The sequence below is a fragment of the Ceratotherium simum genome, chromosome 21 (genome assembly GCF_057802395.1).
Source record: "Ceratotherium simum simum isolate JZ-2026a chromosome 21, ASM5780239v1, whole genome shotgun sequence".
Classification (NCBI taxonomy): domain Eukaryota; kingdom Metazoa; phylum Chordata; class Mammalia; order Perissodactyla; family Rhinocerotidae; genus Ceratotherium; species Ceratotherium simum.
Window position 1 is genome coordinate 44280386 of NC_141920.1, and position 27364 is coordinate 44307749.

Sequence of the window (27364 nt, forward strand, 5' to 3'; positions counted from 1 at the left end):
GTTAAGACAGGAGGCTAGGACCCTGGGCACATAGCGAAGCTCTCACCCCTGCCACGGCTTAGCTGCAACCGCAGTCTAGGGGTACTCTTGGCCGTGTTTCCCACAAAAACACTCCATGTGGTAGCATGGTTTATTATTTTATTATACACTTTATAAAAAGTCCACACACTTATACCCCCACTACCATTAGGGAGAGGGTTCACATCTTAATGTAGATCTGTGATCTTCTAAAGCAGCCCGTAGTATTTGTTTTTATCCTCTCAAGCTACTTCTCTCCCCTCCAATATTTACATCCCCACTACAAAAATGGAGCTGCAAAGGGTGTATAAAGACAAATGAGATTTTCCTTCTCTTGTTATACTACAAACATTTGAGGTGACTAAAGAACCATGAGTAAGAGTGAGAAATTATCTAGTTAAGGAATGGAATGTCTATGTTAACTGTAACAAGTAGCTGAATTATTTGTTGTAATTGGCACCTACCCTAAAGTAACTGGTTTGTAGGGTCATGGGCACATGAAACAGTGAAGACGATGTGTGCCAGGCAATTTGCTTGTACTTGTTTCTAGAAGGCACATGTTTCCTGCACCCTTTCTTAACAACTAAAGACAAATTACAGGAGAATCCAGTATTCAGATTCTGCTCACTTTGAGGTATTAAATGCATAAGGAAATGGTTATGTCCAAATAGCAGGAAATAGAAATATTTTTAAACCAACACGGTTAAGTGTTAAAAAGATTTTTAGAAATCAAAATATTTATTCACATAATTTTAAACTGAAGTCAAAGGTAATAAATCTTCTGTGGCAATGATTTAAGTGCAAGTGATGCTGGCTTTCTTCACATTCACATCCTTCACTCAGAAGAGGCAGATCAGTTGTTCTTGAACAGGTCAATACAGCTCTGCAAGAGGGAGACATTGTTCTGGAAGAAAAACAACAAAGCAGACCAACAACTCGCCATCGAGGCCAAGACTTCCTATATATCTGTAAGAATTAAACTCAAACTCACCAACTTAGCTTTTCACAACCTATCTGAAGCCAACTGAACTGGCTTGACGCTTTTCTTCATTAAATCACAACTGAACCACAACCTAACCCTCTCACCCCAATTTCATGTTGGCGAGTTCCTCTCCCTCAGAGGGTCTGGGAGTGCTGCCTGAGGGAGGCTCACAGCAAAGGGGCTAGTGGTCGCCCCTCCAGCACCTCCACGCCCCCCCCCCCCCCAGCGCTTTGTTCCCAATGCAGTCTTGACAATTCTGCTTACTGTGACTTAACCTAAATGCTATCTATATAAATAAGTTGTTCTTTGATGTTAAAGGCCTTGGAAAGACTGGAGAAAAAGTTGCTAAAAATTAGTAATGGGTAAGATTATAAATGAGATTAATAAAAGATAAATATTGATATAGAACTTTGCACAAATTGCTTTACAAAGTTCTCACTTGTAAGGAATTCAGAAAACTTAGCAACACCCAGAACAGTATGGGTACGATTTATATATAAATGATACTTTAAAGTCTAACTTAAAAGGTCATACACAGCAGGACTTTCACTTAAGCAAGTGAATAAACACATCTACGTTGTAATCAAAATAAAGGAATTCAAAATACACACAAATCTTCCAAGTCTTCTTGCTTTAACCAATGTTAATGGCCAGTGACAGTGGCTCCCTGCTGACCCAAGGGCTAACCCAGTTGCCCTGGATCAATAGCACTCTGGGGATCAATCTTGGCTACACCCAGGAACCACCCAAAGAGCCATCCCCAGAAATTCTGAGCGAATGGGTCCGGGCTTCTAAAATTCTTAAAAGCTCCCTAGTGGATTCTAATGTGCACCCAGCATTGAGACCCACTGTTCTCCATCTTTTCTGTGCTAAATAATCGAACAAGTGGCTCCCACCTACATTACACGGGATTAAAACCACAAGAGCAAACCCCATCTGCCTGATGAAACTGGGATAGTGAATTGGGAAATAACTGCGGAAGAAACCCTAAAGCTGCTGGCTTAATTTGAAAAAAACACTTACCCTGGCATGCTTTATTTCCAGTTCAGACATTTCAATTAGATTCTTTCTAAATGCTGCCACTCTCTTTCGTTTGAAATTGATTAGTTCTATAAAAGAAAGTTTACCAAGAAAAGTTGAGAATTTTCATCTTTAACTTTCAAATATCATTCTTACAATAAATGATCCAAAGGTTTGATGCATCATATTTTTATTATCTCTATGATTGGGACACATACCAGACATTCTGTGGACACCATAGTGATGTGCTTGCCAAGTCTTTAAATGAGCACCACCACCCAATCACACGACCATCAAAATTCGGAGAATGGCCATTGACTACTTGGAGCATCTCTGAACTGAGCAACCTCGCCCTTAACCTCTAGGTACCAGTGCTTGTGGAGACAGGGCCTGGGAGGTGTGAGCCCCACATACTTACACCAATGGCTTTTTTGTTTTTGCTTTTTAATGTGTTATTTTTAAACTTTGAAAACTGCTACTCTCATGTTCAGACAGCTTTTCGGTAGATACGATCTCTAGGCCATGCCACCTTTACATCTATCCTTTCCTTTCCTATCGCCACCATCAGAATTCAGGATTAATGCTCTATTAGAAATCAGGGTAAACCAAAAATATGTACTTACTCCCTTCTAATTCCCTCCATAAACTTGTGAACTTAAGCTCTCTGCCTTGCAGCTCTCATCATCACTCCTGTGGTCACAACTCTCCACAGCTCAAGCTGGTACTCCAAGGTACTCAGGAGCAAACTCACCCTCCTGTATCACTACATCTATACAGCACTGCCCAGCAGAAACATAATGCAAGCAGCCACATTAACAAGTAAAAACTTGCACAAAATTTTTATAGTGATGTGTTAATGACAATACCTTGGATATACTAGGTCTTCTCAGATCTCAAGATAAGCTCACTTCCTTCCTCTGGGCCTCGTTCCTCAGGACCAGGACCCAGCCTGTCTCCCCCCACACCATCGTTTGTACTATGCTCGTTCAACTGACTATTCAGCTCAGCCACAAACCTTAGAACTTGGACCAAAGGCAAACAGATTAAGACCCACTCATCTCAGTATTCTACAGAATACTGTATTTCTGTACTTTTAAATACCATACGCCCAGGCTTTCATATTGAAGGAAGAGGATAAAATCTAACAACACAGGAATAAACCTTAGGCAATAAGGATAGGCCTAAATTGGCACCATTTTAAAGCTTTGTAGTTTTTCTTTAATCCCCTCTAAAACTGTCAGAGCCACTAAACTCTGGCCTACATAATAACCTAAGATTTCAACTCAGTAATTATGAACTGTGTTCTTTTCCTTATAAATTTAAATTAGGTGTTAAAAAAAGGCCAAGATTTTAACAATAGGGCAACAAGGAGGTTCCTTTGAAAGAATCCAAGGCAGCCATGTGAGCATGTCTGCATGCCATTTGCAAAGTTTTCATAGAGAGCAGCTCTGTCCCTTACAGTTAAGGCATCACAGTCCTGAATAGAAATGAACGGAGGAGACAAAGAAGTATAACTCTAGTGCTCACTGCTATTATCAGGACATTTCCAGATATGCCTAGATTTCAAAACTACGGGAGAGGAAAAAAGTTCTGAGAAAATAAAGTCTTAAAATGAGATAGGGATTTCCCAGGGAAACCTGAGTTTTGAAGAGGTAGAGGAGTATTTTCAGGGTCAACCAAGCGAGTCCTACTATCATTACATTACATTCTGGAGGATGGTCTTTACCTCCAGAGGGGCGGGGAGGGGGGATAGAGAGAGAGGGAGGGGGAGAGAGAGGGAGGGGGAGAGTGAGGGAGGGAGGGAGAGTGAGGGAGGGAGAGAGACTGTGTGTGTGTTGACCTGTGTGCATGTGCATATACCCCTACATTTCCTAACAGGCAGCTGAAGGGCACAGAGGCAGAGACACCCCAGGAGCAATGAGCATACTTAGCACCCAAATCTTGTTACTATTCCGTAAGTAAAAAAAACCCAGGAGAAATGATTTCTTTCGTGGTTTTTTTTTTTTTTTTTTGAGGAAGATTAGCCCTGGGCTAACATCCGTGCCCATCTTCCTCTACTTTATATGGGACACCGCCAGAGCATGGCTTGATGAGCGGTGCGCCAGTGTGCGCCCAGCATCTGAACCCACGAACCCCGGGTCACCGAAGTGGAGCAGGCACACTTAGCCGCTACGCCACCGGGCCAGCCCTGAAATAGTGATTTCCAGAGCTAGAGTAGAAAGGTAAGATGAGCACAAAACACTAACTGCTCAAAAGAATGGGACCACCATGAGGACACGCCAACTTAAAGGCGCTCCCACTGGCTCAGTCTGGTCTATTTGAGCACTAAAATAACTTGGTATAATAAGGAATTTTAAAACTATTTTCAAAAATAGGAATCCATGACTCTAATAAAGGTGACCAAGAAGGAAATGTGGGAAAGCGAAGGCGTGTGCTTAAAGGACAATGCCAAGTGCTAACTTGGACAAAGAATGCTAGAATTGCGGGAGGGGGGAAAACGCCTTCATGCAACCACCAGAGTAAAGGCTGGCTCAGGCAAGAATCATCAACACAGGCTAAATTTAGGGAGAAAGTTTTAGTAGGATATATGCGTCTTAAATAGTCTCCCTCAGATTGCTAATTAGTGGCATGGGAAAAAAATATTAGCTACACAATGGAGAAATATTGGACATCTAATTGAGTAATCAAAACTAACACCACAAATAAAGGGAAAATGGACACAACACGCCCACAGATGTCATACCCTAAGAAGGACGGATTATTTACGTAGTATTCCGTTAGAAACGCATGACAAGAATCTAATCATGAGGAAACAGACTAACTGAAAAGTGAGCAACATTCTATTTGTAAAAAGAGATTATGGTCTTCAAAAGGGCAAATGTCATTGAGAAAAAAAGGCTGAGAAGGGTTCCTTCCAAATTAAAGGAGACTTAAGAGCTATGATAACCATATGCAATCCTAATCTGTAGGCCATTATTGGGACAACAAAATGAGAATGCAGACAGTAGACTGTATTGTATCAATGTTCAACGAAGTTGATAACTGTACTCTAGGGATGTACGAGAAATACACAACAAAAATTTTAGGAATAAAAGCAGCATGATATATACAACTTAATCTCAAACGGTTAAAAAAAACCAGATGTGTGTATAAAAACACGTGGGAGCATGCATGCATGTGCAAGTGACAAATGGGCAAACTGTGGATAGCTAGGTGACTCCAAGTAAAGGATGTATGGGTGTTCTCTGCACTATTTGTGCCATCTCTCTGGAAGCTTCAAATTATTTTCAAATAAAAAGCAAAAAGTCAAGAGTGGCCCTGCTCAACCTTCTTTTGCAGATTCAGAAAGCTGTTCAAATTTCTGGCAGCATTCCTGCTGGTGCGCTTCAGCCAGCTTGACGTCTCTGCTTTTTAACCGGGCCTTATCCAAGGCTTTGTTTGAGTTCTCATAGTCAATGAGGGCTTTAGTGCGTCTGTATAAAAGATCCTGAAAAGAAAATTAACAGACATGACATGGTAGTTAAACCTATCCTACAAAATCTCTAGAGAACAAAACAGAAAGACTAAATATCTAACCTACTCCAAACACAGGCCAAGTACCACGGTGCCAGTGCACTGCCTGAAACGTTAGACCACAAGAATCTAATCTAACCTACCTCTACCCCCACCCCTCCCCATTACTATTTTTAATCTCAAAATTAGGCTGGGAACAGCGACTTGTATAGCACCGTGGAGAACTTTTTCAGAATTCTTTATACGGATCAAGAAAAGACCCCCAACAGTAAAGACTAAAGGATTTTTTTTCTAGTTGCTTCAATTATGGAAAGTAATTTCAGAAAATTAACCACTGTGTACCAGAACATAGTTACTGCTGGGTGAGTCAAGTGATGCTGCTAGAATGCACCTGGGCAATGAAGTAGTAAGAAACATTCTTATGACCCACCCCATCCTGCAAATCCCACCTCTACGGATCTACCCTGAGGAACTAATCTGAAATAAACATTCTTTGCAATCTTATAGCAAACTACAAGTTACCTCAGTATCTAAAATGGGAAGTTATAATGCAGTATGACAGATACATGAGGTTCAATATACAACTATGTCTACTGTTGTGCACACTCAAAAACTTGAGTGTTTTTTTGTCAGCTCTCACGTCCATTAAAGTAGAAGATAAACTATAAAAGATACAGTCTAAACTGCGTAAAACATACATCCAAATAAGACTAAGGAACATGCCGAAAGACAAATTAACGAAAATAAAACCAAAATATGGGGAAAATAATGAATTTCAACTTCCTGACATTTTCCCTATCTAATTTTATGTTGCCTGATCTAGCACATTTTGTACAAAAATAATTTAAACATTTTTGTTCAGGGCAGTGTAGACAGTAAAGAAAGCTTGTTTCATTCCCAAAGGTCATTCTGCTTATCACTTAGTCTTGCTTCTGATAAGCAATGCTTTAGGACTCAAAGGCTGAAGTGATCACTGCAATTCAATAAAATCTCACAAACCGCAAAAACTTTTTTGCCTCAGAAATGGCCCTCGGGGCTTGAGTTTAGTTATGTCCTGCATCCAATAACCTATAATCCCCCAAACCATTATCTGTCTACCCAGCACTACCCCTCCTGCTCCCAAGCAACACAAAGTAAGGATACAATGCCACGAAAAGGCATATCCTTATGAAAAGATTTCAACCTAAAATGGAACTGGAGGATAGGAAATGGAGAATCTCATTCATGTGCCCTCAGAAGGAAATTTAACCGAGAGACTGATTTCTCGTAAATGCCTGATTTACAGAAGCCCAAGACTTATCTCCGGACCAACGAACAGCCACCAGTGAACTTACTCTTCGACTCCGGCTGGACTTTCTCTTCTTGCACTCCTGACCCATAAATACAGCCCACCACAAGCCATCAAAAGACTCACCTGCAGCTTGCTACAACATCGCTACAAATTGCTACAAATCGCAATTTTTCTGCTATTCCTGAATAAACTCAATTTCTGGTAATTCAAGCTTGCCTCAGTTTACCTCTTTAGACTGACATCACTCATACAAACAATCCTGACAAATTCCTGTCTGAATCCATCTCTAACATTAGACATCTTCTGGGTCATGGCAAGGCGGTCTTGCACTACTGAGGAGTCAAGAGCGCCCATCTCACCTTTGCAGCCTCTATGTTCAGCATGTAGTATCGGAGGAGCTCCGTCAGCTTTAAATCTTCATCTGAGGAGACCCGACTCTCTACTTTCTATTTAAAAAAGTAAAGGTCACCATCATTTAAGCAGAAAGCTACAGATTATAAAATATATATTATAAGACCAACATAAAAACCCTTACCCTAAGTTTTTCAAAAAGCTCGGCAACCTTCAATAGGTACCTGAAAATATACACATGATTTTGGGTTGAGGTCTTGAATCATGTATGAAATATGATCCCATCAATACTCTAAAGACACAAATGGGTAAATTCAAGAGTCATAGCCTTTGCTACTTTGGAATTAATTAACTTACCAAAGTAGTATTTTCATCACACTGACCCAATCTAGTAAAGTTGGTTACAAAATCGAGCACATTTACAGTGCCACACTCATGGGCATCAGCCTTCCCTTGGTGCCCCTTCAGCCATCTTGCCATGCGGAACCTGTATCCCCAAGATAGTTCTTATCCAGTGTAAAAACTGTTTAAGCAAGGTCAAATTCTAATGAGCTACTACCTTGGGTGTTTCAAAGCCATAAATATGCTACTATTTCATCTTGGTTCTGACATTAGCTTGACTTCCACTTTCAAATCAGAAATATTACCACCTATTATACCAAGGCTCAGTATTAAGTAGAATACTGGTCTTACACCAGAAATACCCAAGATGGAGAAACTGAAAAATTCACATAAAAAAAGCTCAGGATCAGACTGGGATCATTACATTATCCTTATGACCACCTTAACCCAAATCTCTTCAAGTCAGTCCAAGGTACTACCAGGTAAAGCGGCAAGCACCATTTGCCAATGAACACACAAGGCAAACTTTACTCCAAGACAACTTCAAAACTAAAATAACAAGAAATGGAGACATGTAAGCTTGACAGAAATAAAGGCTTTGACAGTACCACATTTGGTATAGAAGTGCCCTCTGAGTCCCCTACAAACATCCTAGAAGTGTCTGCTATGTTCAGAGGGTGTGTAAGATTTGAGTGCTGGAGACTATCGTCTACCCTTGATGAGCTTGTACTCAAGAGCAGAACTGAAACTATATAGTCTACTCACTAGACTTTTCATGACACCACCCAGAGGTTTTAGATTAAGAGATTAGGGGAAATGCTTTTCTAATAGAAACTTACTTTTTGATGACCGTGGGCTCTTCTAAAGCCAGGCTATGCAGACAGGCTGCAGTGTGGATATAGTCATCTGCAACATCTACAGAAACAACGACAGCCCTTTTTAGAGGAACAGAGCTGGCACATTAGCAAAGCTAAGTGGCTAATGGATGAATGGTATTTACTTTTATGAGATCTGGTCATTTTGTCAGCTTTTGCACACGAATCCTTGATCCTATTATAATAGTTAATGAGGAAATTTTTCTCTTGCTCAAAGAAGTCATCTACCTCCTAAAAGGGAAAGAAAAAAGAAATTTAAGAAGCACAACTTTTAAGACTATATGTACTTTATATTAGAACATTAAGGAAATAAGCTTATTCTTAAGAACTTTAACCTCTATAGACCAGGAAAATAACTGACAAGATACCATTTCATACTCAGTATCAGCAAATATCAAGTGCTGGCAGGAAATGTCAACAGAGAGAACCATTTTGAATAGCCATTTGGCAATGCCCAGTAAAACTAGGGGGTGGGGGATTTGGCTGGTTCCAGACTGGAAGGCAATACCGGCATCTGGTGGGCATGGCCAGGGATATCAACCTTTCTGCAATGCATGGGTAGAGGACAGTCCTGCACACTTTAAACTAAGCCAATGAGATGGTCCAAGAGTTTCCAAATTTCTGACAATGCCCTCTCTACTGAGCACCTATATTCTGGGCTCCTTACTCAAGTCCTCAAGTGGCAAAGTCAGATACCAGATAGTAACTGTTAAGGTAACTCAGTTAAAAAGGGGGGAGGAAGGGGCTGAGGAGTAAAGAAATAAATCACACCTATAAGAGACTGTATATTATTTTGATTTTCTAGAACAGCACTAACAGAAATATGTGAACCACAGGTGCCATTTAAAAGTTTTCCAGTAGTCACATCATAAAAAGAAACAGGTGAAATTACTTTTAATATTTTACTTAACTCAGTATATCCAAAACATGAAAATATTAGTGAGATACTTTATATTCTTTTCTTGGTATCAAGTCCCTAAAATCCAGCAGGTAAATAAAACTAAAAATTTAACTCCTTAATTGCACAAGCTATCTATGTATCAGGTGCTCAACTGCCACATGTGGCTGAGGCTACCAAAACGGACAGTGTAGTTCTGGAGAACGGCATGAAATACTGATCTTGTAGCTTATTTTCTTTTTAAAAATAACTGAAACACTAAGATATCACCTCACACCTGTTAGAATGGCTATAATCACCAAGACAAAAAACAACAAATGTTGGAGAGGATGTGGAGAAATGGGAACCCTCATACACTGCTGGTGGGAATGCAAACTGGTGCAGCCACTATGGAAAACAGTATGGAGATTCCTCAAAAAATTAAAAATAGAAATATCTTATGATCCAGCTATCCCACTACTAGGAATCTATCCAACAAACCTGAAATCAACAATCCAAAGAGGCTTATGCACCCCTATGTTCACTGCAGCATTATTCACTATAGCCAAGAAGTGGAAGCAACCCAAGTGTCCCTCGACCGATGAGTGGATCAACAAGATGTGGTATATATATACAATGGAATACTACTCAGCCATAAAAAAAAAACAACAAAAAAACAAAATCATCCCATTTGCAACAACATGGATAGACCTGGAGGGTATTATGTTAAGTGAAATAACACAGAGAGAGCAAGACAAACACTGCATGATCTCACTCATATGTGGAATATAAACCAACACACGGACAGAGAAAACTGTACAGTGGTTACCAGGGGCAAGAGGGTAGGGAGGTGGGCACAAGGGGTGAAGGGAGGCATATATATGGTGATTGGCAAACAACAATGTACAACCAAAATTTCACAATGTTATAAACTATTAAGACATCAATAAAAAAAAGTCAAATAATAATAATAATAATTGAGTAATATCTCTCCTTACAGAAAAGGAGAAAATAAACACTTAAGTGTGGGAAGGTTCTTACCCCTTTCTCCTGGGAGAGAATAGGGTATTTTGGGAAAATAAGCGAAAATGCAATGAGTAGATGAAAATAAAATTTTTTCACATTTATTTACATTTCTGAGAAAGTAACACCATTTGTTTCACAAGTCCCTCTTCTGAAGAAAAAGGCCATGTATTAACATGAAGTCAAGAATTTTCTAAAACTAAAAGCCACTTACCTTAACTCCAGAAAAAAGGACTTCATCAGCACTTTTCACCACACTTTTGAAAAAGCCACCAAACATCTCTTTGGTATTTTTCCGCCTAACACTTAGCTGAAGAGAGAGAATTCCAAAAGAATAGTTCATGGTATGTATATTTTTCTAGGTTCTTTTAAAGAAATTCTGAATATATTCCAAGTAATACTGTTTACTATTACAGGCATACACCTAAGATAACTTTAATTCCATCTTAACCACCAGATCTAAAATATTGCATAAACAGCTAAACCTAAACACAGGGCATAATTTTGAAAGCATGGCTTAACAGATATTTTGAAAAAAATCTAGGCACCAAGTCTTAGTGGCTTTTAAATCCTTGTAGAATTATTGTCCTGTTCTATGTTGTTTATTAAACGTCACTGGTTGGAAGACGTTGAGGAAATTTCTAAGTCAGGGCCTGCCTCATATATATTAAGTAACGAGAAACACACTATTTATCTATCTTGCTGAAGGAGATTTGCCCTGAGCTAACATCCGTGCCAATCTTCCTCTACTTCTTTTAGTATGTGGGCCCGCCAGTATAGCATGGCCACCAACGAGCAGTGAAGGTCCACACCCGGGAACCTAACCCGGAACGCCGAAGTGGAGTGCGCTGAACTTAACCACCAGGCCACCAAGGGCTAGTCCCATACCATTTATTTTTATTTTATTTTATTTTATTTATTTATTTTGTGAGGAAGACCGGCTCTGCACTAACATCTATGCCAATCCTCCTCCTCCCACCCCCCCCCCCCTCAAAGCCCCAGGAGATAGCTGTATGTCATAGTTGCACATCCTTCTAGTTGCCATATGTGGGACGCGGCCTCAGCATGGCCGGAGAAGCAGTGCATCGGTGCGCGCCCGGGATCCGGACCCGGGCCGCCAGTAGCGGAGCGCGCGCACTTAACCGCTAAGCCACGGGGCCAGCCCATAACGTTTATTTTTAAAAAAGCATACAGGTCTCCTTTCAACAAAAAGATAGCCAAAAAGAAAACAATTATGGATCAATTTAAGTTCCCTCTAACAATCCCAAACTTAACTGAAGGAGAAAACTAGTTTTTAGAAGGGGCAAAAGATCAAAATCCTTACGCAATTAGTTTTTAGAAGGGGCAAAAGGTCAAAATCCTTACGCAATGTTTTATGAGAATGTCTTACACAATGGATCTATGGGGAGCGGGAAGTGGCATGTAAAAAGGGTTTCCATTGTGTTGTTAAATTCAGATCTTTAAAGTCAGTTTTCTCAGAAAATATATTAAGTATATTTTTAAGTATAGTTTTTGGAATAAAAATGCCTTACATCCTGATCATATTCCAGGAAAACATGAAAGTTGCGATCTTTACTGAGAACAGGGTGAGAAGAGAGCCGCTGAAGAAAGACTTCATGGGAGGACACAGTCTTCTTAAAGACAGCAAGATATTCACTGAAAGAGAAGCACACAAGCCATCCATTTGGCACCACTCAACTAACTGCTCCAATTCTGCTCATCATTGTTATCTCATCATTGTTCTGCTCATGCCACTAAGCAAAACACCTGAGTGGACCAAAACATTTTGGTATAACTTTTATCTAATTAGGTAATTTAGTTAGGTTGCCATTTTGTAATCTGTGGAATGAGCCAACGAAGGGGGAAAGTGGTATTGTAACTGGACTTGACAGAACAAGTATGTGAAGTCCCAAACCTACATGCAACGCTTGCTGGTTATCTAGCAGCCACAGAACACTGGTTTCTTTAAAACAATGAAAAGCCTTTACATTTGCAGCCATGTACACAGCACTGAGTCTAATAAGGCTTGGAATTATCAGAAATTATAAAGCGACTTTATCTCAATCTAGACATTAAAGATCACTCTAAATATTCCAGTGGTAGGAACTGGAGTCTGTGGTGCTCGGTGCTTTATCCTCAGATCTGATCATTACAGACACTCAAGTGCGTGCTGAATGATGCAGTACCTGGAGGTGTGTGAGCACCAGCCCTAGACAACATGGGCATGGGGCAGAGCACTGACGAGAACTGCTGCAATAGGCACCTGAATTCCAATACGCTGATGGTGGAAGAGGGGAGGGAGCCAAGATGAAGAGCGAGGATGGTTTCATAAGAAACTTAACGCAAACCTCCAACTATAATACAGAATAAAGAATCCTTTTCTGTTTGAAATAATTAAAATCACACCACATTAAAACACACTTCCTGTGGACCTGGACTTCTTTCAAACCGTCAATGTGATCATTATTCAGAATGCTTCTTTCCAATAGCATTCACTGCAATCTAGTTTAAACTATACTTTTAGTAACCAAACTTCAGGGACAAAAGCTTCCTACATTATCCACAGCCTGAAGAATTATTTATATATAAAGATACAAAGGTTTACTTACGTCTTCACTACGCCAGACCAGCATTCTACAACAAGTACTGTCTACAGAGGGGAAAACAACTAGTCTATCCAGTGTCAGTGGCCCCCAGAGAATCACTGTCTAAAGTACAAAGACCATGCTCCACACTCTGCAAAATGTAGCTTTAGAAGACAGCACTAGGCAACTAATTAACTGCTGTACTTTAAAAAAGTTAGTTACCAGGTTTTTTAAAATTTCTGTACATCACCACTTTCCTCCTTCTCAGAAGATAAAGCTCCACCAAGAAAACCCACTTACGCTTCCAACTCTTGCTTCATCTTGGCAAATTCTTCTTTGGTCATAGACCCTTCACCCTCTCCCAGTTTCTGCATCTTCTCTCGAGGGCCATCAAAGTCAGGCTTTGTAGGAGCAGGTGGAATCTGCAGCAGAGGCAGGTAACTAATGAGTGATGTAACCTAGCAGTGATGTTCTAGTCAGTGCCTATGCACAGGAGGCAGCCAGCCCAGCGGGGCTGACTAAAGGTCAACCTGTTTCTCTCTCAACCTTATTCCTTCGGTAATTTAAAAGTGTCCTCCCCACAACGTGGCACTAACTTTGCTATCATTTGTTCAGTTTACCCATTACACACAATTGGCAGGGTACAACTGTGTTTATCCTGCTTCGATGTCAGTTTAAAACATATATATTACCATCAATGCTAAAATGAAGCCGATGAAATACCGTAAGATTATATAGTCTTTAGACTTCAAAAGGAATTTTTAATTCTAGAAGATAATCAAAACATTTTAATTTTGAGGGAACAGAACATGCTTCAACACAATCTTCAGTACTAATTTTGTTTAATTATTTGGCCAGATTCTTCAGTCTGCCTGGCAGGACAAGCCACACTTAATTCTTCTTTAAAAGTGGCTAAGTCTCTTCCCATAGCCATGCATTAGCTCTCAAGTGCTGAGCACCAAGACAAGTGCCTCCTTTACTCCTTGAGCAGACTACTACACTTTTGATAAATCTATTGCATATCATCACCAATACAGAGATTTTCCTAGAAATCAATTCTACTTGATGCCTCAAAGAAAATGCCAGAGAAATAACTAACTCAAAGGTAGAAAAGACTTAAATCATGAAATGGTTTAATCCTTATACTGTACAGAATGTAAGACTATGCTGCATCTCATAGCTGCTAACACTATTGTATATTTTAGACTTTAACAGAAACAGTACGTACTCTAGTTGGCAGATGAAATCAGACTGTTTTCACAATCCTTTTATAAAAAGCAGATAGAAGTCTCTTTAAACAAAATGAACAGCAAGGTAGAAAAAAGAGCTTCAGTAATTATTTGATTTTCCAAAATGCACTTACAATAAGCCCAGCATAGTCTGTAGTTTCAATAAGAGTGTCATGTAGCCACACAAAGTCTTCATGTTGCCTTGTAACAGAAAACTCTGGGCTCTGAAACGTGGGCAGCGTGGTCTATAGAGAAAGAAGTGAGAAGTTAATTGGTAACTACTTTTAGATAAAGTGGTTTGGGTTTCCTGGGCTGCACTATGAGAAAATTCTGCATAATAAAACATCACAATGAGATCCAGTAAAGAAAAAAGCAGCACCACATGATCTCTCCGCCACTACTGAAGTCATAGCTAAGATTCCATGCTTTTTATGGAATTCCTTCCACAAAACTCCACCTTTCAGGTCAATTCAAACAGATATAATTGTGTAGTCTTCACGCTGCCTCCTGAGTAACTGAGGTATGCTAATCAAGCCACCAAGGTATTAAGAGAAAACCACGTGGGAAAGGACCTTATGCTGAAGATGGCATATACCAAGAGGTCTAGCATCAAACTGCCTGATTCAAATTGTGCTCAGCCATTTCCTTTATTTAAACCCGTGCCTCAGTTTCCTCACCTGTAAAATGGGGATAATAGAACACCATCATAAGGTTCTTATAGAGAAAATTAAATCCACGTAAACCCTTCACCAGAGTGCCTGGCATAAGATGAGCATTCAATACATTTTAACCAGTGTGGAACATAAAGGAGGCTGAAAATGTTCCTGGAAGAACTGACTCAGAAATTAAAACTTCCCACGTTTTTCAGATTGGCATATTGCTTTTGTCAAATTAAAAATTTGGAGGAGGACAAAAGTCTTTTGCATCACAAGAAATAGGTGGAGTGAAGGCCAAGAACCTAGTAAATATGGGAAAAGCACATACTTCCCAGGCATGCAAATCAAAAACAAAGGTGAAAGAGTGGAGCTGTGCAGCTAGGCAGCTCCACCCAGATCACTTCGCGTGGTTTGCTTCCTCATGGAGCAGAGTACAAGCCACGCTTGATTACATCAGCAATGCCCACTGCACTAGGGCTCCACCATAGCGGAAAACACTGAAGCAAGAGCACTCATCTGATGCTTTCTACAAGCAAGATAAGGGAAGTTCTCACTGGGCAGCAGTGCTACACACAAACAAACAGCAACCATTTCGGTTTAGGATGTCTCTTCTAAAGATCCGCTGTGAATAACAAGGCTGCAACCTAGCATTGCTTTTATTACTGAAGTCATTCTGTCACTTACCTTGGTGTGCACTGTAAATTTGACCTTATCTCTCTCACTGAGTGCATCAGGTATGTCAATCTGAAGCGAGGGATCAATATTCAGGTCCACAGATACAGATCTCAGCTGAAATACATTTTTTTGGCGATTAGTCTCAAATTCATTTTATAATTTTATTTATTTATTTTCCCCCCAAAACCCCAACAGATAGTTGTATGTCATAGCTGCACATCCTTCTCGTTGCTATATGTGGGACGCAGCCTCAACATGGCCGGACAAGCGGTGCGTCGCTGTGCTCCCGGGATCTGAACCCGGGCCGCCAGTAGCGGAGCGCACGCACTTAACCGCTAAGCCACGCGGCTGGCCCTCAAATTCATTTTAGTCCTAAAAGGTATTCTTCCAAAAATGGGAGTTAGTCACTAAAAAGCAGTCTCTACAAGATCATTTAGAACCAAGCCAATGGAGATATATCTAAGTTTATTAGAAACTGTGGGGAAACCTGCTCTTAAATGCATGGGTGGGTCCAAAGTATTCCTGTAATCTGAATGAAACAACCAAATGATTCCAATATCAGGTGCATTACACATTTTATGTCTACTTGAAAAATACATTTAACCAAATACTTGAACTGTACTAAGAAAGCTTGAACTAGATATAGACAGAACAAAATCTTGAACTTCTTACATAAATGCCCAAACTACAAAGAATATTCAAGAGGCATTAATCAGACTGTACAGGGCCAGCCCCGTGGCTTAGCGGTTAAGTGCGCGCGCTCCGCTACTGGCGGCCCGGGTTCGGATCCCGGGAGCACACCGATGCACCGCTTGTCCGGCCATGCTGAGGCCGCGTCCCACATACAGCAACTAGAAGGATGTGCAACTGTGACATACAACTATCTACTGGGGCTTTGGGGGAAAAAAAAAGGAGGATTGGCAATAGATGTTAGCTCAGAGCCGGTCTTCCTCAGCAAAAAGAGGAGGATTAGCACAGATGTTAGCTCAGGGTTGATCTTCCTCACCAAAAAAAAAAAAAAAAATCAGACTGTACATATATCTGAAAGAAGTTAGAGACTAGGAAAACGTAGAGAACAGTCATGTGGTATGGGATCCTGTGGAGAAAGATAAGAAAAATCCAGCTCAATATTTATATTCAGGGACTGTTTCAAACAGATGAGAAATCTAGACACAAGAGGTGAACTGTAAAAATGAACAAAGGCCTTAATTAGCAGAATCACACTATGGGTTACACCTAAGTGGCAAGTGGGAGCACTGCCCTGGAAGCAAAAGTAACTGGTTTTGTCAGTTGGAAATTCAGAGGAAAATAAGACCCAACTCCATTTTTGACAGTTTAAGAATTTTTGGAAAAACTGGACTGTTAGGACTAAGCATCTCACGTCCTCTCCCTTTCCTCTTAAACTATAAGCTAGTACTAAAGCAAACTCGTCATACACTCGATTATTGAACACTCGGAGAATGCCCATTGAAGACTGGAGTTAGAAGGATGAGAGAGGAGGCAATACTGAGGTATTTCCCTTTGGATTCTTTCCTTCAAAATAAAAAGTTCATCAGTCCTTGGTCTTGAACTTAACTTCTGAAACCAGAAAAACTGGTTGAATCAGGTATAAAAAGATTAAATATATTCACTAAAAATACATGGATTACTTCTCTCTCCTTTATCTTAAAAGCTGTCAGTACTTCCCTCTTTCCTTTAGCAGTGTACTAAAAAAATTTTAAATTGCTGGGCCGGCCCAGTGGCGTAGTGGTTAAGAGCACGTGCTGTGCTTCGGTGGCCCAGGGTTCGCAGGTTTGGATCCAGGGCTCGGACCAACGCACCACTTGTCAAGTTATGCTGTGGCAGCGTCCCATATAAAGTGGAGGAAGATAGGCATAGATGTTAGCCCAGGGCCAATCTTCCTCAGTAAAAAGAGGAGGATTAGCAACGGATGTTAGCTCAGGGCTAATCTTCCTCACACACATACACACAAAAATTTTAAATTGCAAAAACCAGAGTTAACCCTATAACAACGGCTTTCCTCTAAGAGATAAGCTTCAAGTTCTGTCACTAGAACATGATTTTAATGTGAGATATTAGTTAAGATCACAATATATTTAACAGTCCCTGACATCTCAACCTAAATACTTCTTCCAAATGAATTCTTGATGATTCCTATGAAATATTTGCTTGTTTGGCTGGATTTTCGCATGTCCATTTATGAGATTTCTGCAAACCAAGATAAAGCTTCAAGGTCAAGGATACTTCATTTTATCACAGCTGACTCCAGCTCTAACATATTTCTGATAAAAGCTTCCTTCCTTCTGATAATTTACCACTGGGCAAATACAGTTCAAAAAGACCTCAAAATATACACTAAAATTTGATTGCAGAGAATACTGACCACGCCTCCTATCTTATGTTTGCATCTGTCAGCGCCAGTACAGGAATAAAGCAGGCCAGGCATAAAAGGAGCAGCAGATACTGGTGGAAAGATGGGGCAGCTCATGAGACAAATCTAAGGTCCATTTCCCTGAGCTCAGCAACAACTGCCATGTTTCCTGAGATTCCGTTTCCTAAAGAAATCACAAATCCTGATTTCTAGCCAGCTCTCAATTTCTGAACATGCTGACAATTCCATTTCAGCTCACTATAAGCCAAGCAAAATCAGTGAGCCTGCGAGCTCCACATGGACCACCTTTGGAATCAGGGTTGGAGGACCCGAGGGGAACGCAATCCAGTAAATGGCATTCATACAAGCACCAAAGTCAAAGCTACAAAGGTTGTACCAGCTGCTTTCCATTCCACTGAATGATCACCTTCCGGCTTCACTTCTTTTCCCATACTCCCAACTGCATAGAAGTAACAGCCCAGACTACTTACTATACTACTATCTTCCTTCCTTGTCAGCACAGCAATGTTTTTTGGTATAAGAAGGCAATGAGGACAAAGGAATAATGAAAACCACTAGAGGTTTTAAAAGACTTTGGCCTACAGCAGGATTATCAAGCATCCAAGCTTCTCCTGCAGTAATCATTTTTGCCTAGACATATCACCTGAGGAAGGGATTCAATTCAAACAAAAATCCAACCACCTGACATGATAGTCTTAACCACCAAAAAACAAACAAACAAACAAAAAACACAGATAGCATAGAAAAGTCTGCATTTGGGCCTTAAAGAATTGTCTGAAAAAAGGTATTTGCAAAATTCTAAGCATTCAGGCCATCACCAATTCAGTGGTCCCTACTCACAAGTTAACCGAACTTTCTCGTATTGTAGCATACAATCCTCCAGAAAACAAAGCTGATGTATCATCAAGGAGTAAAAAGTTGTGAAACGTTTAAAGCTTCGAAGTCAGCACCATATCCTCACTCCGGAAACACCAAGTGTGATTAAAACCTCAGCATTCCTCCTTCTGCTTAGTCAATAAAACCAACATCCCATAGCTCCATGCTACAGTACTTGCTAAATCAATCACCAGGTTGGAGGGTACAGAGTGGGTAGCAGCCCTCCATATACTTTCCCCGATACCCACCTCTACCCTCTATCCTAGATAAGAACCCAGAGTACTGCTTTGCCCTGCTGGCCAACAGTGATTCTGACTTGGGCGACAGATGTCAAAATGTCTAGAATGGCTGTTTAAATTAGTGGGGAAAGATAGGCTTCTGAACAGAGTCTGACCTTATGTGCGTATATTGATTTTTCCATTTCCCAGTTCTCTTAGGTCACTTGTGAGAATCAAATTTAAAACATATCTACTCTCAAAGGATGGAATGTAAGTTTTAAAACTGACTTTTTATAGGTTTCCATTGAAGCCATTGCATCACACACCCAAAGTTTTAGATGGAGTTTCAGTCCCCAATGTATTTCCCTACTCCAGATTAATCCTTATAGTAAGCATTACAATGATCTTTGAGAGAAGACAAAAAGGGATGCACAAGCATTGCTTCATTCAGAAAGCAAACTTTTAACTGTTTTTAAGAAATCCGAAAGCTTGGTAAGAGAGCCTGAAAAGGAGAAAAACTGATACAAAATCCCTGAGCTTTTCCTCACCTGCTCACCAGCCTCCCAGCTGGGACACCTGATACCGGCTGCAGCACAACTCTGCAGAGCTCTGAGCTGCTAAGGACCACTTCTGGTCCAAATCTCACTTATGATTTACTTTGGTACAAGACTTAACACCATCTGCAAAGCTCCCTCTTCAAAAGGTTTAATGGCTCACAGATGGCAAAAGGCACCTACGTGACTGGGCAACACAGAAGGCTAGATTCTGAAATTTGCAACCCACGGGGGAGAACAGAGAAAAAACATACAAAAGGTAAAAATGTTGTTATGGTGACCACAGACGTCAGTTTATACTAGCGCCATACAGCCATAATGACAAGACACAACATGACAAGACACAACGGGAAGAAATCATCTCCACAGAAATACTGATCTGCTAGAATGGGAGCCAGTTGAATAGCCATTTAAATCTAACCAGTTTTCTATACAATGTTAAGTAGTCAAATATGCCAGTCCCCACACTGTCATCTTATTTTGAATGTTGCAAGTAAACTACTACAGATAGAGGAAAAAAGACTACTTTTACATAAATGACTTTCTAGTTTCCATTCCGAAGGAAGAAATGTACTTAGGCAAACATGCTGCATTAGTGTGTCTTCCCTTGAAATGTCTCTCTCTCCTAAGGATTTTGCTTTGTTATCCTTCACCCCACTGCCCAAAGAACTAAGACTCCCTACATCAGGAAGAGGGCCAAAACGACAAGTCATCCATGAATGGCACGTTGGCAGGGGGAAGCCAAAACAGGTAAGAAGCCTGCCTTCCTGGGTCAGATTTTTCACTTTGATCACAGGAAGCAAGAAACAGGGCACATTTCAACTAGAAAGGTATGCATAACCTTGCCTAGTCCAATACTCATTAATGAGGAAATAAATCCAAAAGTGTTATGCTACAGACACTCTAGATTTGCATTAATTTCCAAAAACAAGATTCACTGGATACATACTTATGAAACAACATATATTACTTTGTTACTGTTTCAACTCACAGGAAAGCGTTCTATAAGAAATTTTAATATCATATCCTTCTCCAAACCCCTCTATTGGTACTTGAATGTTTGTTAGTTTTCTTCTATCCTGAAGGTAACTAAAACCTGTTTATCTGTATTCTGTCCCAGGTTTTCATAGTATTTGTTCTCATCTCCTGCCCCCCGCTTCTCCCTTTCCTATAATTCAGGCCTGCCAATATCATATTGCGTCCACAAGAACAAAAGAACCAAAGACTTCTAGAAGATCTCGGTCTACTAACATAGATAATAGCTATGGAAGAAGTTAGTTATAAGCTTGAAAAATAAGATAAAGGGCTGCAGCAAGTGATCAGATTTCCACCACTCATCTTGGTGAGATGAGACCCAGAGGGACCCATCCCTGCTGACACCAACCATTCTTACCGGTAGTCCACCAACACACAAGCTGTCCACAGTAGAACACCACAGACTGCAAGGCATTTGGAGGCTACACAGCCCCGAGTTCCTAGAACAGGAACCGAGGCTTGGAAGAAGATTAGTGCAGCGTACTCAGCGAATGGATAAACTCAATCATCATGTCACATGGCTGCAAGCCCGTAACTAGTCAAATCCCAACATGGAACCAGAAAGTGAGTTTATGCTGAATTACTGGTTTAAATAACATTCATTTCAAAAAACCCATCTAGTTACTAGATACTTGGATTATTTTCAAATGAGTTCACAAAGCAAAAGGGTTGAATTATATCATCTTTAAGGATTTCCTAGCACAGAAATTCTACTGGGAATCAACACATCACTGCTATAGAGGAAGCAGCTGCAACAAATGAAAAACTAATTTCTTCCATTCAAAGCTAAAGTCCTTTACCTACTACCCAATTCCATCAAGGATCCCTCCCAGAAATTCCCTAGTGTGTCCACTCCACAGCCCTGTTACAAACTTGACATGTTAACAGATTACTCATTGTTGATGAGGGTTATTTAAGAACATTCACTGTCTGACTTTTATGATCTTACTTTGCGATCAACCCAAGATGAAATAGAAATAGGTTTGAGAACAAAAAATTTTACCTTCACCATCAACCAAGATGACTCAGCAGCATGGATAGAGTTGCCTGAGGTTAAGCTTGTCATCTGTTTGAGACACAAATGGCAGCACAGGGAAAAAAGGATGCCTGCTTCACGGTGGGGTTTCTTCTGCTTTGAGAGGTAGCACACATTTCCCAGTTCAGATGTACATATTCCAATACCTCATTTTGTCACTCACCAGCTACCTGATATCCATCAGCACAAGGTTCAAGCTTTGTACCGCTCTTCATTAAAGATTAAGAGAAAGCTGAGAAGTTGGTGATATCTGCATTTGGACTCCTCACTATTTACACTTACTAGAATGAAGGCTTAGGGGTCTGCCCCTCAAAAACAAGTAAACCATAAACTCTTCAGGCAGAAGATGCATACCACAGATTAACATAAGCAGCTATTTTTGAGAAAATTACATTTTCTCTCCAGACCACATAGCTGTGCCTGAAAACGTTACACCAAATTTGCAAAAGAGAAGAGGGGAGGGAGTCAAGCCAAGAATCCAATTTCTAAACTGAGTAAGTTCAGTCCTCCCTGTGTTTCACATTGCAACTACACACTCCACCCTGGGTATCTACCGTTTGCCTTTGGGGCATGAAACAGTTGACAAATTCCATGTCCCTCTTTTAGGAGGGATATCTCTTCTTAAGAGTAACTCAGTGGCCAACCAGAAAATAAATAAGCATTGGAGGTAAAAAAGTAGCTTTTTGGAAACTAGATTACGCAGAGAAACCTCTCAATTTATACTTGTAAAAATAAGTTTACCACATTCACGTGAGACAAGATGTCCTACAGCCATCTTCCTTCAGTTTCAAAAAGAAAAGGCAGAACTCACAAAGCTCTGAAATACTTTCCTCAAGATAATTGGCTTCATTAAAAGGTAGGTTGTTTCCCCGAATATTAAGGTCATTGCATGGGCCTTTCACCACTGGCTATTTGGAGCATTCAGAGTACTAACCTACAGAACTATTCTTGTCTAAACTAATTTCCTCAAGCAACAAAGCCCTGACAATATAGAGAGCAAAATGTTTAAAAGGCAGGATTTTAAACCAAGTTTAAACCAGCATGTTTCTCAGTGAGCTTTGTGGGGGATCAGAATTGGCCACCCCAAAATGTGTCTCTTTGCCTTGGCTTGATTATGTTCAAGAACAAAAGACTGAAAGACACTTTGACCTCCTCCCACTAATTGCCTAAAAGAAATTTAAGATAGAAGGGCTGCCCCCAGGACACGCCATCACCACAGATAACTGGGTATTGACAGACTGGTAAGGTCCTTGCTAAGCCCCTTCTTATCAAAGTTCGGTTGAGCAAGATTTGCTTTCCCATCTCCATGTGAATTCCCTTCCTCCCCTTTGAAGTCCCAAACCACTATCCCCAACATCCTCCTTCATCTTCAGCCGAAGATGGTGTTTAAGATGAGCGTCTCTCCCATTCTGTTGAGTTACCCAGTTTTTCCTGGGTCTCTCCCAAGTATACATATTATAAACCTTTGTTTGATTTTCTCCTGTTATATTCTGTCTCATGTCAATTTAATTCGTACCCCAGCCAGAAGGACCCAGAGGGCAGAGGATGTCTTCCTCCCCTACAGCTTTAACTATGGCCCACAATGCTTTGAGTGCTGTGGCATCAGAGCCGCAGGTGTCCACTGTGGGCATGAACTCCAACAAAGGAAACGCAAAGCTGTCTCTTTGTAACCCTCAACTGCCCAGAACCCGCTAAAGAAAAGCACCTTTTACCATCTTTTGATAAGGTTCCTCAGTATTGGGGGGAAAGCTAACTCTACCAAAGATAGTCAATGATGCTTATGTTTATCCAGCATGTTCTTTTCTTAGCATTTATCCAGCATGTTCTTTTCTTAGAATTTATCAATCACAGACCTGAAAAAACTTGAAACAAACTGGCACACTAAAGATTAGCCTCTGTAATAGAACCTGAGCCACTCATAACATCACACCTTTTTAGAAAGAAAAGTTTAAACCGCTGATTCTCAACCAAGGGACATTTGACAATGTATGCATATATTTTTGACTGTCACTACTGAAGGGGAGGGAACTACTATCACCTAGTAGAGGCCAGGAATACTGCTAAACACCCTACAATGCACAGGCCAATTCCCCAAAACAAAAAATTACCAAGCCCAAAATGTCAACAGTGCTCGGAGGTTGAGCAATCCCAGTTTAAACTAAAGCTCCACATTAGATGCTAGTCACTTACCAGATCTCACACCAAATGAGAATTTAGATCTCAGAATCTAGAAAATTCCATAATAGCCTCCCTTGGCCATTTGTTCCTACAGTCAAAGAAAAAAAAAAAAAGTAAGCAGATCATGACTTGCTTAAGTAGTATTTACAAATGGGGACCTTAAGACATTGTGTGCAAGTTACTGATCCAGAAAACTAAGGCTTGGGCAGCTTTGATAAGTTCTACTTCCAGAGTTCAAAAAAGAAAAATGAAGCCAAACCATTTAAGTGTAGCAGAAAACTTCAGTCCACAAAAATTAGTGAATTTGGACTTGCTGCAGTATTGGTAAAAGTTCAGGATGGTTCCTACATTAACACAAATTGTAGGACACTCTTCCATCCAAGCTGGTGAAGAATCAAGTATCCTTAGAGACAACTTCCACACCAGCTAACAAAATACTACCGGCAAACCAGAGCAGCAGCATAAACATAAGCATTAATGACTGGCTCTGAGGAGAAACCATTCACCCAAAGCCCATGTAACCAACTAGTGAAAGTTAAGGCCAAATTGTAATAGCACTAGGCTGTAAGGGCCATCACCTAGCCTTTGCAACGCTTTTCCTATGTGCTCAACTTACTTCAGTCCGCTAGCAATTTAAAAATCATAAAAAGTCTCAGGAGACAATCAGGACCTACGTTCAACTTGCCATAGGCTTGCCAGACTAACAGGAACCAGACTCATCACCACAGAAAGAGACACATTGAATCTGTGAGCGGGAACCTATCCACAATGCCCGGCTATGTAAATGACTTTTTGGCAAACAGAAGACCTGAGACCTAGAAGGTGCAAAATGACTGGACGCCAGAGTAACTATAACTTTTAGGGGAACAAGGTTCTGCATAATCTCCAATTATTTCCCTCGACCCACTAAAAACTCTAGACACCTGAGAACTTGCATCCAGTGGGGTTTGGGGGGGCGGCACGCAGTACTACTTTACCATGAGGATGAGGCCTAACGGTGCTAATGCTTTAGTTAACGTTTTCAGGGACTAGACTTATTAACACCCAACTTTTCTAAATTTAAAGATCAAAATACAATCTATCCCATCAGAACACTAGTTAAATACCAAATTAATCATGCAACTCTTTTCCAAACTGCTTTTTGGGAAAGGAGACAAATCGCAACACCTTCAGCTAAAGGATGTGACTAAATGGAAGTGTCAGGCTACCAGATACAGGCTAACACTCCTTTCAGTTTTGCTGCACTAATCAAGAGTGCTGTACAAGCATTCAAAACCCTCAAAAATCAATTATGTTCCCTACTTTATTAGTGAGTCTAAGCCCCATGAACTCCTATCCTTATGGAAACTCCAACGCAAATAATCAGAAAGTTTAAACGTAAAACGTTTTCGGTAAAAATGTAAAACACTTCAGTTGACTAACAAAGCTCTATTACAGAAAGAATAGTTTGCCCAGGATCTGGCCTCCTGTTATTTCACACTTGTCCCAAACTCCCTTTTGGTTATCAGTAAAAACCATCTAGACCTGTTCCACAGCACAGAACTAATACCAGAGATCAGGAAGCAAAATGAAGCCATGCGTTAGGGTAACATCTTGTTAACTTTTATTATTTCCTTATTTCTGTAATTAAAAAATCAAAAGGAAAATAATCCTATATAATCCTTTCCTGTAGCCACTAAAACCAGGTGGCAGGAAATAGTCTTCATAATCCTACCCCAACTTTGCTGGAGGAACAGAGCCGTGGGGAAATTATTTTAAAAACCAGCTACGATTACTGTACTAACAAATAGGAAGGCCGGTTACAGCAGTTAAGTCCTTTTAAATAGCTGTCTAAAACATATCCTCGATCAAGCAGAGAAGGTATCAAGAAAAACAAATTTTTAACTGCTATCAAAATTCCTATTTACCTAAACTTCTCAAGAGAAAACTACCTTGGTAATGTTCTAGAAAGAATCGTAGTCTCCAGTTCCCACTTTCGGTTTTAGTGAAGAGACAAAAAAATTTACTTCTTTCAACTTTCAAAGAAATAAAAATATCCTAACTAAGACGCTACCTTCACGCACAAAATTGCTTTTCAATAATACAGCAATAACACCCCTGTTGGAACAATCCAGCGGCTGTGCGTGAACTTCAGTACTAACTAGATAAAAAACTTTCCAGAGGTGCCTCTGACGTTTAAATAGATTTAATTTTTTAAGATGCCTTCCAGGTTACTTAAATTTGGGCGCATCTTGTATTTTTTAGATTACATTTCTTTTTTTTCATTTTCTGCCAGAAACACTCTTCTGTTGAAGATTCCGTGCCTAACGTCGTGGCTCATACCAACCTCTATGAACTGCGAAACCAACTTAAACGTAAAGGACCAATAAAAGAGCGTAAGCTTGTCTCCAACTGGCTATTGCGACTTGACTTGACTGCATTAGTTACCTTTCAAACTTCAAAGTTTAAGCGACGTGGAGATAACCCACATAAACATGCAAGTTTAACAAGTAAAAACCAAGTTCAACAAGTATTTGAGCACCTACGAAAAATGACAGAAGTCCCGCAGTGACGCCATTTAGCGTTAAGACTGTAAGGAACATGCTTCAGGTTTGACGTGATGGAATTCCCCCAGTATTTGGGCCACAAAAAGTGTTTTCTCAAAGGAGAGGGAGCAATTTGGAGGCAACAAAACCAAACTCGGCCGTTTCTCGCCTGTTGAGTGCGTTTCACGTTCACCGCCCAGTCTCCAGGAAGCCAAGGGAAATTCTGGTAACCTTCTACTAAGCACATCACCAGGTCTCCAGAGACTCGCCACGCGGCCGCTGGGTGCAGACCCCGGGGCGCGTGCTGGCCGGAACGGCCCCGCGTCTCCGGGTCCTCCTCGGGGTCCGGGGGGAGCGCCCGGGGCAGCCCTCCGAGGACCGAGCAGGGGACGCTCGGCGGCCGGCGGGTGCTTTCCGCGTCGGGGAGCCCTTCGCGAGGAGCGGGTGCACGAGGCGCCCCAGAGCCCCCGGGGATGAGAAAGGAATGGGGAGGTCGGCGGGGCCTCCTGTCCCGGAGCCTGAGGGCGGGAGGGCCTCACCTTGCTGCGGTCCTCCTCCTGCTGCTGCAGCAACTCGGGAACCGCGGCCATGGCGACGCGAGCCTCCAGCGGGGGCCGCCTGGCTGTGCGAGGAAAGAGGAGGCTGGGCCGCCGCCAGGGCGCCTCTCACGAGCGGCCGCGGCCCCGCCTCCGCTAGCCTCCCTGCCCGACGGCGGTGGGAGGCCTCGAGACTCCGCCACCATCCCAGCAGCCCCGGGCAAGGCGAGCGGCACGCCACGTGGTCCCCCAGAGCGGCCTCCCCCGTCCCCGCTGCCGTCCATCTTGGAGCCGGGCAAAGAAGCTACGCGGGGCCTACCCTCGCTCCGGGCCGCGCGCAAACCGCCAACTGCAGGAGCAACACGGGACGCAGAGCGACGAACACCCTCCCAGCTAGGAACGTTTCAAGAAAGACCACACTCTGGTGCGGGGGAATTTATTACTCAGCCAGAGTCCAAGATGGCGGCGAGCTGTGACGTAACACGATCTCGCGAGAGCGAAAGAGCGCGAGTTGGAAGCGCCCGCGCTTTCGCCCGAGGGGAGGGACTCCCCACGGATCGCATGAGTGTCTACGGAG

General features: G+C 41.3%; 1 protein-coding gene and 1 non-coding gene across 5 annotated transcripts; both read right to left on the reverse strand.

Moving 5' to 3' along the window:
• Nucleotides 1–121: 121 nt before the first annotated feature.
• SNX5 (sorting nexin 5) lies at nt 122–27237 on the reverse strand. 4 transcript variants are annotated; one of them, XM_087445655.1, is made up of 15 exons: nt 26791–27034; nt 23739–23814; nt 21516–21578; nt 15447–15551; nt 14241–14351; nt 13178–13299; nt 11825–11948; nt 10507–10602; nt 8518–8623; nt 8357–8432; nt 7360–7399; nt 7184–7270; nt 5348–5507; nt 2024–2109; nt 122–922 (listed from the first exon to the last, which is right to left on the reverse strand). In XM_087445655.1, exons 3-15 carry the CDS (start codon nt 21576–21578, stop codon nt 872–874), a joined length of 1227 nt encoding a protein of 408 aa, XP_087301781.1. In that variant the 5' UTR covers nt 23739–23814; nt 26791–27034; the 3' UTR covers nt 122–871. The 4 variants fall into 4 exon arrangements, with proteins under 4 accessions (XP_087301781.1, XP_004433781.1, XP_087301782.1 ...); XM_004433724.3 differs by lacking the exons at nt 21516–21578; nt 23739–23814 and adding an exon at nt 27107–27237 and having other exon boundaries at nt 26791–26873; XM_087445656.1 differs by lacking the exons at nt 23739–23814; nt 26791–27034 and having other exon boundaries at nt 21516–21593.
• Nucleotides 20793–21029, reverse strand: LOC147914299 (small nucleolar RNA SNORD17). The gene has a single exon (XR_015555699.1). It is a non-coding gene; the product is annotated as a small nucleolar RNA SNORD17 (small nucleolar RNA).
• Nucleotides 27238–27364: the final 127 nt, after the last annotated feature.

Excerpts from the sequence above, each read along its gene's own strand:
- SNX5 (XM_087445654.1), bottom strand. The coding sequence starts at position 17,925 with ATGAGCTGCCCCATCTTTCCACCAGTATCTGCTGCTCCTTTTATGCCT. Across the intron at positions 14,352-15,446 it reads AATTTACAGTGCACACCAAG|ACCACGCTGCCCACGTTTCA; the intron begins GTAAGTGACAGA and ends CTTTCTCTATAG. Across the intron at positions 5,508-7,183 it reads TGAACATAGAGGCTGCAAAG|GATCTTTTATACAGACGCAC; the intron begins GTGAGATGGGCG and ends TTTTCTTTTCAG.